Source organism: Gallus gallus, chromosome 6 (genome assembly GCF_016699485.2).
Source record: "Gallus gallus isolate bGalGal1 chromosome 6, bGalGal1.mat.broiler.GRCg7b, whole genome shotgun sequence".
NCBI classification, from domain to species: domain Eukaryota; kingdom Metazoa; phylum Chordata; class Aves; order Galliformes; family Phasianidae; genus Gallus; species Gallus gallus.
This window is the reverse complement of record NC_052537.1, coordinates 5,769,600-5,785,634: the sequence shown is the minus strand read 5'-3', so window position 1 is coordinate 5,785,634 and position 16,035 is coordinate 5,769,600. Positions and strand designations below refer to the sequence as shown.

The following is a 16,035-nucleotide window of genomic DNA, read 5'->3' as shown; positions in this document are numbered from 1 at the left end:
AATGTTTAATGAACCACCACTTGGTGACTTCTAAAGTTGCCTCCCATTGTCTTCAGAAGAATCTAGGTCAGAGTGAAAGAGAAGCAAACCAAGACAACATACTGTGATTCTGAGGCTTTTTTCATAACTTCCTTGCAAAAATGAGCTGTGACCCCGAAGACCTCAGAAACAGTTCTTGTGAACAAATAGGAGACATCTCATTGTCTTCATTCGGGTTACAGAAAGGTTCTGAGCTGGTCCCTCGTGCTGATGTTGCAGTTCCTGACCTAGAATAGTCAACAGAATGAGATTTTGAGCAGTGATTTCTTAAGTATACTGACCTGGAGGTGACTCTTTGTTTTAAAAGTACGTGGCACTCATCCATCTCTTTCAGTGAATGATGTTTTGGAGGTGAAAAAACTATCTGGGCAGTTTCTTGGAAGTTCATTCTGAGCTGAAGTTACTAAGAGATCCCAGCACGTGGTCATTGTTATAAGTGATGTTAGTTACTATTTGTATAAATGATTTTTTTTTCATGTGAGTAAAATAAGTCACTCATTTTAGCAAATGCCAATAACGGGTACTGTTATTATTTTCTTTCTACTCTATATTATTAGCATAAGTATACTTCACATGTTGGTTCTCATAGGAGGGATCTTTTCTTAGGGTTTCCATTTGAAAAGGATGGTTCAATTCCACTTACTTCTATTCAGCAGTATTATCCGTCTGCTTGGCAAAAATATCCATCCTGAAAACCTTTCATAATGTCAGCTTAGCTTTCTTGGTGGTTTACCTTTTTATTTAGTGGTGCTCCTTAGCTGTAAAAGCCCTTCTGTAAGCTTTATATGGTTTTCCTTTTGGTAGGAAGTAACACTTTGAGACATTACAGTGAAGCACTAATGTCTGCAAGTGTTTCCATCTGGAGGGCTGGGTGGGTTGAATGTGGATGTGGCAGGCTGAACTTTGTGCTGCTGTTAAGGAAATAAGGATACATTTCATACATTACCGTTGCTTTCCCCATTTATTTTTTTTATAGAGAGGGTATTTTCATTGCGGTAGAAAAAGCTGCTCCAGATGATCAGGAGTACTACTTCATCAGGAGCACCTGGAGAAATGCTTTTCCCTGGTCAGCAGCTGATGCTGTTGTTTTGCTAAAAAATAGTTCCAGCTTAGAAATAGCTTGTAATTAAGGCAGTTGTCTGTTGACTGCCTATTTTATAGCTTGTGTTGCATTGAGAAACCTTTTTTGCCCTCTCTCTAAAAGGAAGCCCTTCTAATTTTGAGGGCAGTCCCAGGTAGGCTGCTAGCTGCTGGAAGATGTGATCACTTCAAATTCCAGAACCCACCTGAAAGAATCTGACAGCTGGCAACACAAGTGCTTGCTCTGCAGGCTGCTGCTGGCAGGGCGAGGTGACAGAGTAGTTCTGACTTGATAGCTTTACTGATGCAAAGTGAATAGTGGGCAACAAAGACAGACAAAACTGCCTGTTAAGAAAAAGCTGATGCTGTGTGTTCCAAGTATTGATATTAGTGTAAAGATAACGACTAGTTAGATGAAATTAACTCAATACATCTATTTCCAGGGTAAAATAAAAAGAAAATAAACATTTTTTTTTAAATCTTTATTAAAGGATCACAGAATAAGATAAAAAGTTACACAGGGAAATCTAGCCCAGGTTCTTGATGCTCCTGTGGTTTTCTAACCACTAAACATACTTTGTAGTTGTCTAAAAACTGTTAGTGGTATCTGTTGGGCATTGGTCAAAAAGCGGGGGAAAAAGAAAAAAGGAAAAAAGCCACTCCACCATTGAAAGCTCTTCATTTCCCTATGCTTTTAGTATGAACTAAAAAGCAAAAAGCTCAAGTACCTGTACTCAATAAGACTTACATATCACATGTCTTATAGCATAGCGTAGTCCATACATGCTACACAAGGTATATGCTTGCTCATTACTGCCTCAAGGAGCTTTTCTTTTGAGCAAAGCTCATCTTCTCTTCTTTTTATCAGAACAGTAGCACCATGGGTAGTGTGGTAAAATCCTCTCCCCAAATCACAGTTATTATTTTAAATAGCAATTAGTTCTGAAAGTGCTAAAAACGACAACAGCTAACTCTGGTTAAACACTGAGAGGGGTAAAACAGACAGTAAGATAAAAGGGCTCAATTAGACATACAGAATATATTCAGAGGGATGCTTACAATGGCCTACAAATGAAAAGATTTCAGAAGCTGCCACCCGTCTGGCAGATGGGTGAGTGCTGACTTGTTATGCTTAATTTTCATGTGGCAACCTACAAGATTTTCTTTTTGGAATGTAGTGGGTATTTTTTTCTTGGATGCTAAGTTAGTTCTCACAAAAGCTACAGGATTCTGTGCTCTATAGAGAGTTATATATTACAATAACTCAGAGAATAAAGTCTACATTTGAAAGATGAGGTCATGCTGCATGAAATTGAAGGCACACATATTAAACCAAGTTAAAGTGCTTTATGTATCCCAGCTCATTGCTGCACCTCAACCTGAACTTGGTCTTTTAAAAGACTTGGTCTTTTTCGTGTGCCTGCAGCAGTGAAGTAGTCTGTCCCTTGTTGAAGAGAGTAGGTTGACATAACAAATGACACAGACCAGGCTCTAACAAATACAGAGAAAGCTAGTAATAGGTCCTGTAGAAAAATTGTAGGAAGAACTTACATCCTGCCACAAAACAGGTGCAAGTTGCTTTGTGGCTGTAAATAACAATTTCTGCCATAGAAGAAAAATTCTCCCCATGAAAAGGTCACCTATGAACCACTACTAACTACTGTCAGGGCCTCTTCTCACCAGTGACAGAGTATACAATACATATCAAATAGTGCAAGGCTGCAACCTTGGCTCTTTCGTAATAGAATTCAACTTAAGCAGTGCCAGGACTGACAGGCTGAGTTTCTACCAAACCATCCACAGGGCCCTGTGAATTATAGTTGAGTTTCTTCTTTAGTAAGAGAGAGAAACTTTGGTAGAAGGGCACTGCATCATGTAGTAGGAATGTAAGTTAGCTAATTACAGCTTCTAAACATGTGAGGTTGTTTTCTGAAAAATAAGGATGAAGGATGTGAGGAGAGACTTCTGTCCCAGGCTTCTAGTAGTATTTCTTGGCTGGAGGTTTGTAAGACACCAGGAGACCAAAGGAAGCATACCCAAACAGAAGTGTCTGAATGAACCAGTGGAACTGAACTGCTGGGTCAGTGATGCCTTTAGACCTGCAACGTTAACAAAAGCGTAAAATGTATCAAAAAGCTTAGCCTTGCAGACCACACTCTGGTAATTAAAAAGGTATTTCTACCTAACCCTGATACTTCAGACTTGATTAGAACATTTAATCTCAGATGGATTTCCAACTGAAGGTTATTTCCTAAAAGAGAGTACTGGCTCTTATGATTAAGAACCTGTCTTCAAGCTGACTTATGCTCCACTAAGTACATTAGGGATGTGAAACAACAGTAAATTCAGCCCACAGTACCAATGTTGTCTCACTTTTTACCTCTTGAAAACTGAATCACATTCACCTTAGTAAAGATAATTGTCTTTGTCAAGGATGTCACACTTTTTCTTGCATTTTAGTGCTGTGAAGAAATATTTTCAGAGGAAAGAAGTAAAAACATGAAAGCTGAAACAACTGATTTCACGTTTGCAGAGAACTATGTCGAGCATAAGCATACTTTGACTTAATTTTAGAAGGGGGCTCCCTCTACTGACTTCTGTTGCAAGTGTTCCTCTGTTGTGCCTACCTAGAGAAAATGAATGTGTACTAAGTACTGATTAACACAACACTTCTCCATTTTTGTTCTTAATTTTTTTCTTACCAGCTCTGGAAAAACTTTTATAATCCCACATGGAGTGTTTACAAACGAGTCCAGAATGTGCAAAATTAGGTCTCAGGAACTTTACCTGCTCATATATAAAGCAAGCTTACTGGAAGAGACTGTATGAAGAAACAGAGGCCAAAACCCAATGAAAGTACCGCTGCTATTTAATGAATTTATACCTCCTTACTCTCCAGTTCTTCCTCATGTCTCCTTTGTGATGTTCATGTGTAGATGTTACTATCTCTTTCATCAGTAAACAGTGCTCAGTGCTACTAGGGAAGTACAACTACTTAGTTCTCTACAAAAGTGTGCCTCAACAGAACGTGATGGACAGGCAATCCATGCCTCTTTCTTATGGTCTTTAACATCTATCTGCAGAAAATTCATTACTTGTTTGCAATATATCCACTTGATATGTTCAACAGTAATGAAATTGCCTCACTCTTAATATAATCGTAGGCCAATACATGTAAAAGCTTTCTGCAGAACAAGAGTTAAAGCTTTAATTTAAAGCTATAGCTTGAAACTGAAGTTTGGTAAATAGGTAACCATTAGATACCATTCTGAAAGCAGAAAATATGCTTGTGAGCCACTTCAAATAGCTTTTAGTGGAACAAAATTCCTTTGCTTCCAAGAGGTGGTATCTGATAAGCTAGAGACAGATAAGGCCTTAATTAAAGGAAGCTGAGAAAGCTGTAGTTTTCACAATGGCAAATGAATTTGACATCTCTGCAGAGTGAAAAGAATCAACACAAGACATGAGCATGAAAACTAATATCTGCATTCTTCTGAATTAGAAACAAAAGGAATAGAACTCCCAAATGATTTGTTATCCTAACTTAAGACTTGGTTGGCATTAGGATCTGATTATTGAGTATTTTCTTCCGCAGACTTGCATATGTAAGTCGATCTTAAGTAATCCTGAACAGAGGTATCCAAGTGTATTTTTCACAATACGAATGCAATCTATTTCAGCAGGTAACTAGGAGTCAGAATTCTGATGAGGTAAGACCTGATTAAACACCCACCTATTTTTCCTCCTGTTATCTGAAGTGCTGTTACCCAGCATCTGAACCAAGAGTGAAGAATAAGCAACTATGCCTATTACAGAAGGAGTAATTATCAAACAAATGATGGCACAGTACAGTGTGTTTGGTTGCAGCCAGATGAGCTTTGGCAGACCTTGCTGCCAGTTTGCCAAGCTGCCATCCCCTATTTTTGCTATCCAGTACAGCAGTAACCTCCTGTAGAGGACAGCAAAGTATCACTCCAGCATGCACTTTACCAGCACTCTCAGAACTAGTATTACTCCTGACAACCACCAAAATCACTCTGTAACTCAAGTCACTTGTACCAGAAATCCCTCCCAGAGAATTTAAGGTAAAAAGTAAGGGGGAGATGAACTTACTGGCATAATTTTATACCGTACAAGGCTTCTACTATGTGAATCAACCAGGATACATAGAACCTAATAAGAAGAAAACACATTTTATTTTCCTGTACATTAGAGGGAAAAGCGTTGTATCCAAGATCTATTATGCAAAGAGTGTCCACCTGTAAGCACAGCAAAGTCACTACACTTTAAGCTACAAAGCAAGGCACTGCTTATCTTAGAGGAGGGAAAAAAGCACTGCCTTAAAAGAACCCAGAGCCTATAAACCCAGACAGTATAACTGAAACTCACACAGTACTCCTGAACTTGCCAGTTTGAGTATCCACTGCATGTTTCCATATGTTTCAGTATTTGGTTAAGCCAAGTGTCTACTGAATGCAGGGGGTTAATTAGAGTTGAATGTGCAAAAGCTATCCTTATGGAAGTAATTCTAGTGCTCCTATGGTGTTAGGGAAGCTTTTAAGAGTATGGCTCTATGCGTATACATATAGTTCAACTTTGTGTACAGGTTGAGAATATGGAAGGTGAGAATCATTTCTACTAGATCTGTAAGCTTTCATATAAAGGATATCCAATTCGGACCAACTCAGTACCTTGCTAAAGCATAGGATGCCTCGAGCAAAGCCAAAGGCCATCTTCTACGTGATGTATAGTAAAATAGATAAGGCAGGCCGAGGATTCCCTTAGGAAGAAGTCAGCAAGTGACAGGCTAGGCTATAAAAAAAGTGTTTTCCAGCTCTTAAGATGAGAGGATTAGTCTATTTGAGCAACAGGCTGGCAGAACAACAGCAAACAGGACCAGTAACTGTCTCTGAATGTATTATCTGCATGCTTTCCTTTCTCAGGATGCCCACAGAGATGCCCAGCTGTAAGCTGATTCTTATCCTTCCATGCTGGCCTTAGCCTGTCTCACCTCCCACAGTACTTCTTGCCCCACACCCTTAGCTGCAATGAGCCTGGCAGCAGAGCCCCAAGTGTAATTAAGAGCTGGGTTACAGGACAGCTCGTTAACAAGGCATCAGGGACAGCCAGAGAGGAGCAGGCAGCCAGGCGGCACTCACCCATAGCACACCCACTTGTGGTAGTTGTCCACTAAATAACGAAGGAAGTCACCGAACAGTCCCAAATAGCTATAAGGGATGGTTGAAGGTGACAGTGTTACCCACTGGGAAGAGAAAAACAGCATTATTAACAGGAAGGTCACCTTCGGGGTCGCTGTCTCCCCCCTCACCCCGTGCTATGGCCGCAGGTGCGGGCGCTGCCCGTTGCTCTGACAGCAGTCAGCCCGAGAGGGGTCGCTGAGGGGTGGGGGTGACCGCCCCTCTCCCGTCACCTCAGTGCCACGCGGGGCGCCCCCGGCCCGGCTCTCCCTCCCGTGCCCGCCGCCCTTACGCCTAGCAGGATCATGCCGAGGATGATGCCGATCATCCAGATGAGCCGCGAGCGCTGGAAGTGGCAGCTGCCATCGCGCACCCGCTCCGCACCCGTCATCCTGCCGCCAACCGCCGAGCCGCGCGCCGCCGCCGGAGGTAAACTGCCGCGCGGGGGGTGGGCGGAGCGGGGGCGGAGCGGCCGCAGGTGCCCGTGGGCCGCCCCGTGACGGCGGGCGCCGTGCCGCGTCATTTCCTGTCGCTCGGCCTCCTCGCGCCGGCCCGGAGGGGCTCTGCTGCTGAGCTCGCAGCGCCCCCTGGCGGCGCGACCCGGCCGCTGCGGGTCGTGATCCCAGAGGGAAGCGGCGCGGCGCGGAGCGCGGGCAGGTGCCGTCACCCTCTGAGGCACGGCCCAGGGGAGCGGGAAGGGCCTCGGTTGGCTTCCAGTGTGCCTACAGTGTTCCAGTGGCCTGGTCTGGTGGTTGGCGACCCTGCACGTAGCAGGGGATTGAAACTAGATGGTTGTTGTGCTCCTTTTCAACCCAGCCTTTTTCAGAAACTTCCTCCTAACGTCCAACCTGAACCTCCCCTGTCTCAGTTCAAAACCATCCCCCCCTTGTCCTATCACTGTCCACCTGCCGTTCCCCATCCTGTTGATACGCTCCCTTCAAGTGCTGGAAATGTGAATGAGGAACTGCAGGTGCAAACAGCACTGTGTGAAGTAACAAAAAACAAACAAAAAAGAAATGATGAACCAACTCACTTTGCCTTTTTGGTCAGGGGAACCAAAGTTATTTCTGCCCGCTTTGCTTCACCAGCCCTGGCTTCTGAGATTGCTACTGCATCCTCTCAGCCTCGCTCACGTCTCACCGTTGGTGCACGCTTTGTAACACGTGTCTGTGCCATGTGTCAAAACAGCTTCCTGAGCTGGAGCACATGCAGATGTTGGTAACTAACAGTCGGCTACGATGGGGCTCTGTAGGCATTCAGAGGTGAGCAACATGGCTTTACTCTGTGTCGGGCTACGTAGATTGCTCACTGAGACTATTTTCATAGAATCATAGTATCACAGAATGGCTTGGGTTGGAAGGGACCTCAAGGATCATGAAGCTCCAAGCTGCCCACCACAGGCAGGGCCACCAACGTCCCCATTTCATACCAGCCCAGGCTGCCCAGGGCCCCATCCAACCCGGCCTTGAACACCTCTGGGGATGGACGGGGCATCCACAGCCTCTCTGGGCAGCTGTTCCAGCACCTCACCACTCTCATAGTACAGAACTTCCCCCTGATATCCAACCTAAATCTTCCCTCCCTCAACTCAAAACCATTTCCCCTCGTCCTGCTTTTATCACCCCTTGTAAAGAGTTGACTCCCCTCCTGTTTGTAGGCTCCCTTTAGGTACTGAAAGGCTGCAGTGAGGTCATCCCACAGCCTTCCTTTCTCCAGGCTGAACAAGCCCAGCTCCCTCAGCCTGCCTTTGCAGGGGAGGTGCTCCAGCCCTCTGATCATCTAATGATCATAGAATGATTAAAGAATCATTAAGGTTGAAAAGACCACTATTTCATAGCAGTTAAGGCCACAGAAAAGAGAGGGAAAGCACAGTCTTAAAAACAAGTTAGGGTGAAAAAAGTGTGCTCTCTCATAATTGTATACAAACTTTTCTCTTTCACTTGCCCAGGATGGTCACTAGCAGAACAGTAGCATGAGAATGATGGCAGAATGATCGTCCTGTAGATCTCAAAGGCTACTTTTTTTAGAAAAATAATATTGTGCGAGTTGTGTTGTTTTTTTTTTTCCCTGCTGAAATTATGTCTGGAGGGTCCAGGCGTCTCCACAGTGATTGAGTATGCAGCTGAAATGGGTCAGCTCTGCAGAAGACAATAAAATGGAGTGGTGCATTCTTTCTGAGCCATCCCCAGGACATCTCTGGCTCATTCCACACGTTGCTTATAGCAGCATATCACTTTCTTAGATTTTCAAATGCTGACGTTTTTGCTGTATCTAAACTCTAAAAACTCGTTGTCCTCCCCCCCCTTCCTCCCCCGTTTAGAAACATTTGCTATCTCTAACTTAGAGATATTGACTATCTCACTTTCATCGGGAAGTACAAAGGGTATTTGCCAGGTAGTCTGCCTCTTTTGTTTTGTGTTCCTGGTAGATGCCGGAGGAGGGTAGATAGAGACATGTTGGCTCTTCTTGTGTCTTTTAAACTTCTTTCCAAAAGGAAAAGAAAAGAAAAAAAAAAGGAAAAGAAAGGGGGGTGGTGGTGGTGGTTACTCTAATCCAGACCTACATTTATTGCGTGAGTCACCCTACTGGAGTCAGGGATGTGACTGTGTAAACAGCCGCTCTCTGTATTAGTGAGGATTACAGGATTGGGCTCCTCTTAGGAAGTTACTTGGAAATGAAATGCAGCCAACTTTAAAATGGGTTTGAAGCTTGTGTAAGAGAGACAGGGTGCAGTCAGTGAAAGTTACCTAAGGAGATGAAATTATCAATCAAAGACACAGTGCTGTAGTGAAGCTACTGGAAGCAGTGCCTGATTGCTAATTTAACCAACTAACTTTGCTCCTCTGTCATTTTTAATGTTTAGTGGCGTATTGAACGTTATGTCACTGTAAGCTCTAGGACTAAAGAATCTGTGCAAACGTACAGCCTTTCAAATATGGCCTGTTGCTGTTTGGCAAGCCTGGTAGTTTCACAGATAATGGCCAGCATTCACACACTTGCAAATAATTTCTAAAGAGTAATGAGAAGTACGTAAGGAGGAAAAATGAGGTGTAGTAATTTTGCTGGTTGTGATTCTTTGTGTCTTGCAAGTAAATACACGTCTCCCCGATGTATCCTTATTCTGTGTGTGCTTGATAAAACCAGGTCTCTTCTGTTGTATTTTGAATATAATCAGGAGCATAATGCAAGTCTTGGAAATTGCTGGCTGTAAAGGCCCCAGCCTACTTCTTTGGTCTTTGCAGAGATTAAGAACTAAGCACTGCTTTTAAGCTGTAAGGGGTTGTATTCCTTATGAATTTACTACAGATTTGGTTTGTGTGTTTTACAGATCAGCTGATGTTGAGTTCTGTGTGCCCATCCTAACGCTTTGGCTGTGTTTTTTGTTATTAAAAAGAAACAGACTTCTTCGTCGTGATGCACTCCAGCCAACACTGCATTAATAAGCCTTTCTAAACAGCCAGCAAAAGCTCACCAGTTTGAAATGCAGGCTGCAAAAATAGCTTCAGTGTTGATCACAGGTGTGCACTTTGCAGATCTACAGTTGCTTCTGCTGGTGTCTGTTGGAAGTCAATGACTTTATTGCTACTGAAGTATTGTGCAACCAATTCTGGTGGATTTCTTTCACTATGTGACGTAGCTTTAAAACGTGGAGTAGTAACAAATGGCATCCATTTGAAAGCTCAGCTTATGAAATCGGAATTCATCTTAGAAGCATTTGGTGGGATTCCTTTAGGTTACGTTTGTGCTGAAGAATTTGTCAGGAATTTGTAAAAGCATATGAACAAAAAGAGTATTATAAACCTTTTGTATATTATAATTTTTTGAGAGATTAATAATAGTGAACCTACCTAGCCAGGATAAATGATATGTGACCAGGTAGCCCTCCTCACGTTGTTTGTGTTGGAAGGACATGACCAGTTTAAACTATGCAAAAAGTGGGCTGTGAGTGCACACCAGCATCCTGCGCTATTACACACTGAGCTATTGAAACAGGACAGAGCAGTCAATCTCCAACAAACCACCAGCATTCTGGTGCCTTGTTCTGTCCCTTAACCACCTGATGACAGTGATTGAGTGTTTTAAGACACACTGGTTGGTATCTAGTATTGGTTCTTGTTCCTTTCGTGAGGAATTCCTATATTTTTATTTCTATTTCAGACTTGGAAAGCCACAGCCTTTGGTTGCCAAGTTCTTCACGTGGAGTGTTGGGAAAAGGAAAGTTTTCCAATTAATGTGTTACTCCTGAGGGTCTGCTTGGCCCAGCTAATGCATTTTTAATGTGCTTCTCAGTTAATGAAAACATCATGTCAATTGACTGTTTTCTAGCCCTGTTTTATTTTTCCTTTGTGCCTGAAACAAAAGTCTTGTGAGGGAAAAACTGGCTGCACTACAAGAATCCAACAGAGATTTAGCAGGGATCTGGGGTCACTAGCATGTGGGTGAGGTGGGTGGGAAGCACACTTCAGGACATCCACATGGGTGGGGATGGTGTTTGGGAGATGAGAAGGAATAGGGCTGACAAGGGAACTTAGATGATAGTTCTTTGAGCAGGGAGGAGAAGACTGCAGACAGCTTGTCTCCAGGCCCAGCAGACTAGCCTTAAGGCCACATTCACTCGTCTTTAGGTGACTAGTTATCGTAATCAAGCTTGGCAGACTATGATGTAGTATTCCTATAGCATCATGTGAGTGTGCTTGTGTTCTGTCAACACATATACGCACAAAAAGATACAGTCCCTGTCCCAAAACATCTGCAGTTCAGAGCTCTGTCCCTCTTAAGATGCAATGAGTCTACACGGGTTTTGGGAGTGGATCAGACTGAAGGCATCTGCTGGATACACAGACAGTGAGGAGGCTGCTGGAGCCTCCCTTAAAAAGGGGAAGGAGATGGGAATGGAGACGATCAGGAGTATGAGGGAGGAGATTGCAGTAAAGTAATACAGACTGTGAACCTGACCCTGATGGGCGCGAATACTTCTGCATTTAAAGGAAATGGTACTTGGCTGGGTGGTGCTGGGGCAAGTGAGGGCCTGCCAGATGGACCTGTGCCTGGCAGTGCTCTGGAGGTCTGGTTTGGATTTGGGAAGATATTATGCACAATTTTTTTTTTTGTTGTTTTTTTGAGGCAGGATTTTAGAGAATTAGTTTGTAACTGCAGAGGCTACTGTGAGGTTTTTCCTACTCCAAGTAGAACAAGGTCTGTGATGATCTAAGCATTTGGCTTCTTGCAAGTAGGAATCAGGCAGTCCATCCTGCACTGCTGAACACTCTTCTCTACTGATTTGCCATCATTAGGTTGTGGCCATCCTAACTCTATGCAAACGCAGGCTCAGGCTATTTAAACTCCACATCACCATTCTACATGGCTGCATGCGGCAGGTCAGTGCCATAGAAGAGATTTCCCTCCACCAAAGCAAGAGACAATGTTTTTCATGAGTGGGAGCAGCCTTCCCAGCAAGTCCTACGTAAATCTCCCAAGATTTGTTTCCATGGCCCACAAGGAACATGAATGGTGTTAGGCACTACAGGCCTACTATTCAAACTATACTTTACTATACTGTACTGTACTGTACTATACTATTAAAAAGAAATACTTTACTGTGCCCAGAGAACTGTGCCAGGGCTGTGGATGCTTCCTCCCTTGAAGCATTCAAGGCCAGGCTAGATGAAGCTGTGAGCAACCTGGTCTAGAGGGAGGTGTCCCTGCCTATAGCAGGGGGGTTGGAACTGCATGGTCTTAAAGGTCCCCTCCAACACAAACTGTTCTATGATTCTATTTAATATCAGTCACAAAGTCTGCACATGCTTTCCTTCAAATTTAACTTTCTCTTTGAAGCTTAGGCAGTCTTCACTTTGAAAAAGATGACAGTTTCTTACAGCATTGACGCAGGATTCAAAAATTCAACAGTAGTCAACATCATGTCAGCACAACCAAGGAACCAACTTAAGGTTCAGACAACAGATGGTTATTGAAACTCAGAAACGAGGTCTTGGATTTCAACATACATAGTTCTATGAGAATGCTATCAGTGATAGTCAAAAAAATCCCACAACAAAACAAACAACAAAATCCCCACAAGTGTTAGGAGTTACCAGTTACTGGAAAAGCAATGGAGAAAAAAAAAAATGTTTAAATCTTACTACTGGCCTAATGCTTTTTCACCTTGAAATCTATCCGTTTTAATGGGCACTGTGTCACAGCAAGACTGGTATGCCTTAATTCTTCATGTTGTTCTCAGCAGTACTGTTTTCCTCCACTTCAGCTGTTAGAAACAACGTTCATTTCGGGTAGGAAGAGAGATTAGAAGAAGACTCTGGCATAAGGTGTTTGCTATAGGGAAGAGCTCCATGTTGCAGGTGACAGCTCTTTCAGGAGCTGCTTCTGAACTGGATGGGGAACAAATGCCTCTTGCAAAGGAAATGTTATCACAAAACTCCCTGAAAGGGGATCGTGGTGAGGTGGGGGTCGGTGATAGGACAAGAGGCAACGGCCTCAAGTGGTGCCAGGGGAGGCTCAGGTTGGATATTAAGAAAAACTACTTCTGTGAAAGAGCAGTCACACTGGAACAGGCTGCCCAAGGAGGTGGGGGAGTCATAATCCCTGGAGGTGTTCAAGGATCGTGTAGATGTGGCGCTAAGGAACCTGGTTTAGTGGGCAGTATTGGTGGTAGGTGGGCCGCTGGACTAGATGATCTTAGAGGTCTTTTCCCACCTTAATGATTCTATGATTCTTTGTGTGATTTCACCTTTTTTTTTTGCTTGAGGTGCAACGTGTGTCTCCACCCTGCTTGCCTTGGCCCTTTATGGAAGCACACACCTGGCCACTGAACTCTTTTCAAAACAAGAGATGCCACTGTGAGCGCTCTGTGCCCTGCAGAGCAGGCAAGAACACAAGCATTTCCTGGCTGCATGTGTTCCTTGGGATTTTCCTAGGCACATTTCCATGGCACACGGGGAAATCTTTGTAGAGGAGAATTCATGTTATTCTGCTGAATTCCACAGCGTTTGGACATGCCATCTCTGTTGTTCTCCAGGGTTGTTCTGCAGTGTTTTTATTTCAGTGATGTAAGGGCTGTCTTCTACTGCCAAGCCCATAATTAAAGTGGTGTTGACTTGTAAGTAATGGGCTGCAAAAGGTGTACCAGAAGATAATTAAAGATGCACTCTAGATAAGGGGGCACGAACATTCTTTTTATGAGGTGTTAATGTCTGAAGACCAACTAGTGAAATTGATCTTGCCTCCATCAGGATGAAAGATCTGGTTAAACATCAATAACGCTGCGCTGCCCTAGAAAAATGTTTGATGTAGGCGTTTCTAGAGGTCTGTGCTTGAGCACAGACTCCCCAGGCAGGCGCCTGGTGGCAGAGCCATGCAGCACCGGGTGATTTGGCATCCCACCCGTGCTAACGTGATTCTTTGCATATCCTAACGCTGGGGCTGCTCTGAAGGGAGAGAGGAGTGGAGCTCCCGATGCCCTGATCTGGACTAGGATAGACGCAAGCCTTTTTCAGAGCCATTTTAACGAGCACTGTGGCTAGTACTTTTCTAACAATAATTTTTGCTGCCTCTCCTAAATGTCCACTACATACTTATATTTTTTTTCTTTTTTCTTTTTTTTCTTTTCTTCCTGCATCTTCAGCATATTCCATATGTAATTTTGATTCTTCTCTAGGTGCGCTTACATCATGCCCCTGACTTAAAGGGTCATTGGCAGAAGAAAGACACAGCAAGGGCAGGTCAGTGCCTGGACCTGGGTGTGACCAAGCTGCTGCTGTAGCAGAAGTGAGCTCTTAGGTTAGGCCAAGTCCAAATGCCTCAGCAAAAGAGGGAGGAGAGGAGGGGGAGGACAAGATTGCCATCTTGTTTCCTGGAATCTCACTTAAAAACAAACTCACAATCTAAGTCTCTATCAATTAGCATTGCAAAGAAAATCTCTCGAAATGAAGGGTGTAAAGAGGCTGCCTGGCAGAACGCCTGAAACAATAACTCCAGCAAGTGTGAACTGCTCTCTCCATAGCCAAAGGATGTTAACAAAAGCCTGTCTATTTGACCTAGCCAGCAGGGATGGACACTCGCTATTAGCAAGCAGTGCAAGTCGCTGCAAGCCCCAGAGCTTCTCCTCTGCTGACTCCTTCCTTATCTCTTCTGAGCAGGCTGTGTCTGTAAGGCGTGTATGAGCGTGCTGGAGGGTGGGGGGGTCTCCTCTCCCTCTGGGACCAATATTGCGGGCTGCCTGCAGGGTGGGTTTTGTGTTGCAGTCATTCCCATGACACGATGTGTTCAGATTTTTTTCTGCCATGAAAATTGGAAAGCTGCACAAGAAAAAAAAAAAAAAAAGACAGCTTATTTATTTATTTTTTGATTATTTTTTCCACCCTTCCTCGGGGTATCACTTTCACTGTGGCCAGACTGAATGAATTTGCTCTCTTTGTAACCTGCAGATGGGTTCCCTGGACCCAGTTTGTCGTGCACCCCATGGACAGCTGTACCGATGATGCAGAGATGGAAAGGCCATATGCAATTTCGTGCTTTCTTGGGTCAGTTTGAATCAGGTCTCCCCAACTCTTCTTTCTCTCTGTGCCTCTCTATGCCCCATCTCATGCTGGTGCCTGAAATAAGCTGGCCAAGAACTAACCTGGCCAGCAAACAATCACTTATTGGAGGGAGTAGCTCTGTGAATTGGTTCATTTTCTAGTGTGTTGGAGCTGGCACATGCAAGTCTGTATGTGAAGCCACTTGTGGGCTTAAATGCAAGCAGAATTGCATCCTGTGTGATGAGAATGAGGAGCAACTAAAGCTGCATTTGCTGTGGAGAAGGTCATTGACAAAACTGTGCCATTAAGCTCTGTAAACTTGCTTATTGTGTCCGAACCTTAATCGACTCTTCCTTACATACGTATCTGAATAATATAAGCAAATTAAAGCTTAGCAGCACACCTCGACCGTACCTAGAACTGATGAACCATTTGCTACCTGCCTGCTCTTTCCCTTTCTCCTCTGCGTAAATGCTTGGCTGTGTACAAATTGTATTGCTTACGTGGAAAGGAAAATCTCTGAACCATCCTCAAACTCTGAGGGAGAAAGGAGTTTTTGTGGGATGTATCTGAGCTGTGATAGCCCAGGCTGACAAGAGTGATGTTGTAGAAGAATGGGAAAGAGCAGTGAGAAATTGTTTCAAGCTGCTGCTCCCAGATGTCCTGGACTTTTACTGTGAATCTGTGTGGTGGAGTATGGAACATTAAAACCCTTGTCCTGCTCAACCCAGGAGTGCCTGCTTGGATCACAGACACGGCGGTCCCTGTAGAATGCAGATATGTAATAGCATGCAGACTTTGTTCTTGGACCCTTAAGTTTCACAGCAAGCTGGAACAGGTTCCAAGGCTGAAAATGACTGGAGATGTGCTGAGACAAAAAATACGTGAAGTAATGATGCTCTTGTTCTTGAACACCTTCAGTGATAGCTTCTAATGGCCTGATTTGACAATTTATTACATTAACTAATTGATTTGTTGCTATTCTAATCCTGTTTTAACATCGAATCCCTTTTGGCATTGCAGCCATTGCTCCCTGTAAGTCGTTATGTCACTCTTGGCTCCATAAAAGAATATTCCTGGCCTGCCTTTTGAATTAATACTTTTGAATTAATCGGTCACAGTCTCACCTTGGACTGAAACACAGAGCTTTCTTGTTCTATACACGGCTCAGTGAGCAGAGCTGT

General features: G+C 43.8%; 1 protein-coding gene across 2 annotated transcripts; it reads right to left on the bottom strand.

Annotated features, from left to right (window-relative positions):
* Nucleotides 1–1,586: 1,586 nt before the first annotated feature.
* On the bottom strand, nt 1,587–6,786 carry TMEM254 (transmembrane protein 254). 2 transcript variants are annotated; one of them, NR_104092.1, is given in 4 exon segments: nt 1,587–3,218; nt 5,233–5,292; nt 6,279–6,347; nt 6,610–6,786. NR_104092.1 is itself a non-coding variant. In NM_001282077.1 (4 exon segments), coding segments are annotated over 4 exon segments (384 nt in total). In that variant the 5' UTR covers nt 6,709–6,786; the 3' UTR covers nt 1,587–3,097.
* Between the last annotated feature and the right edge of the window lie 9,249 nt (nt 6,787–16,035).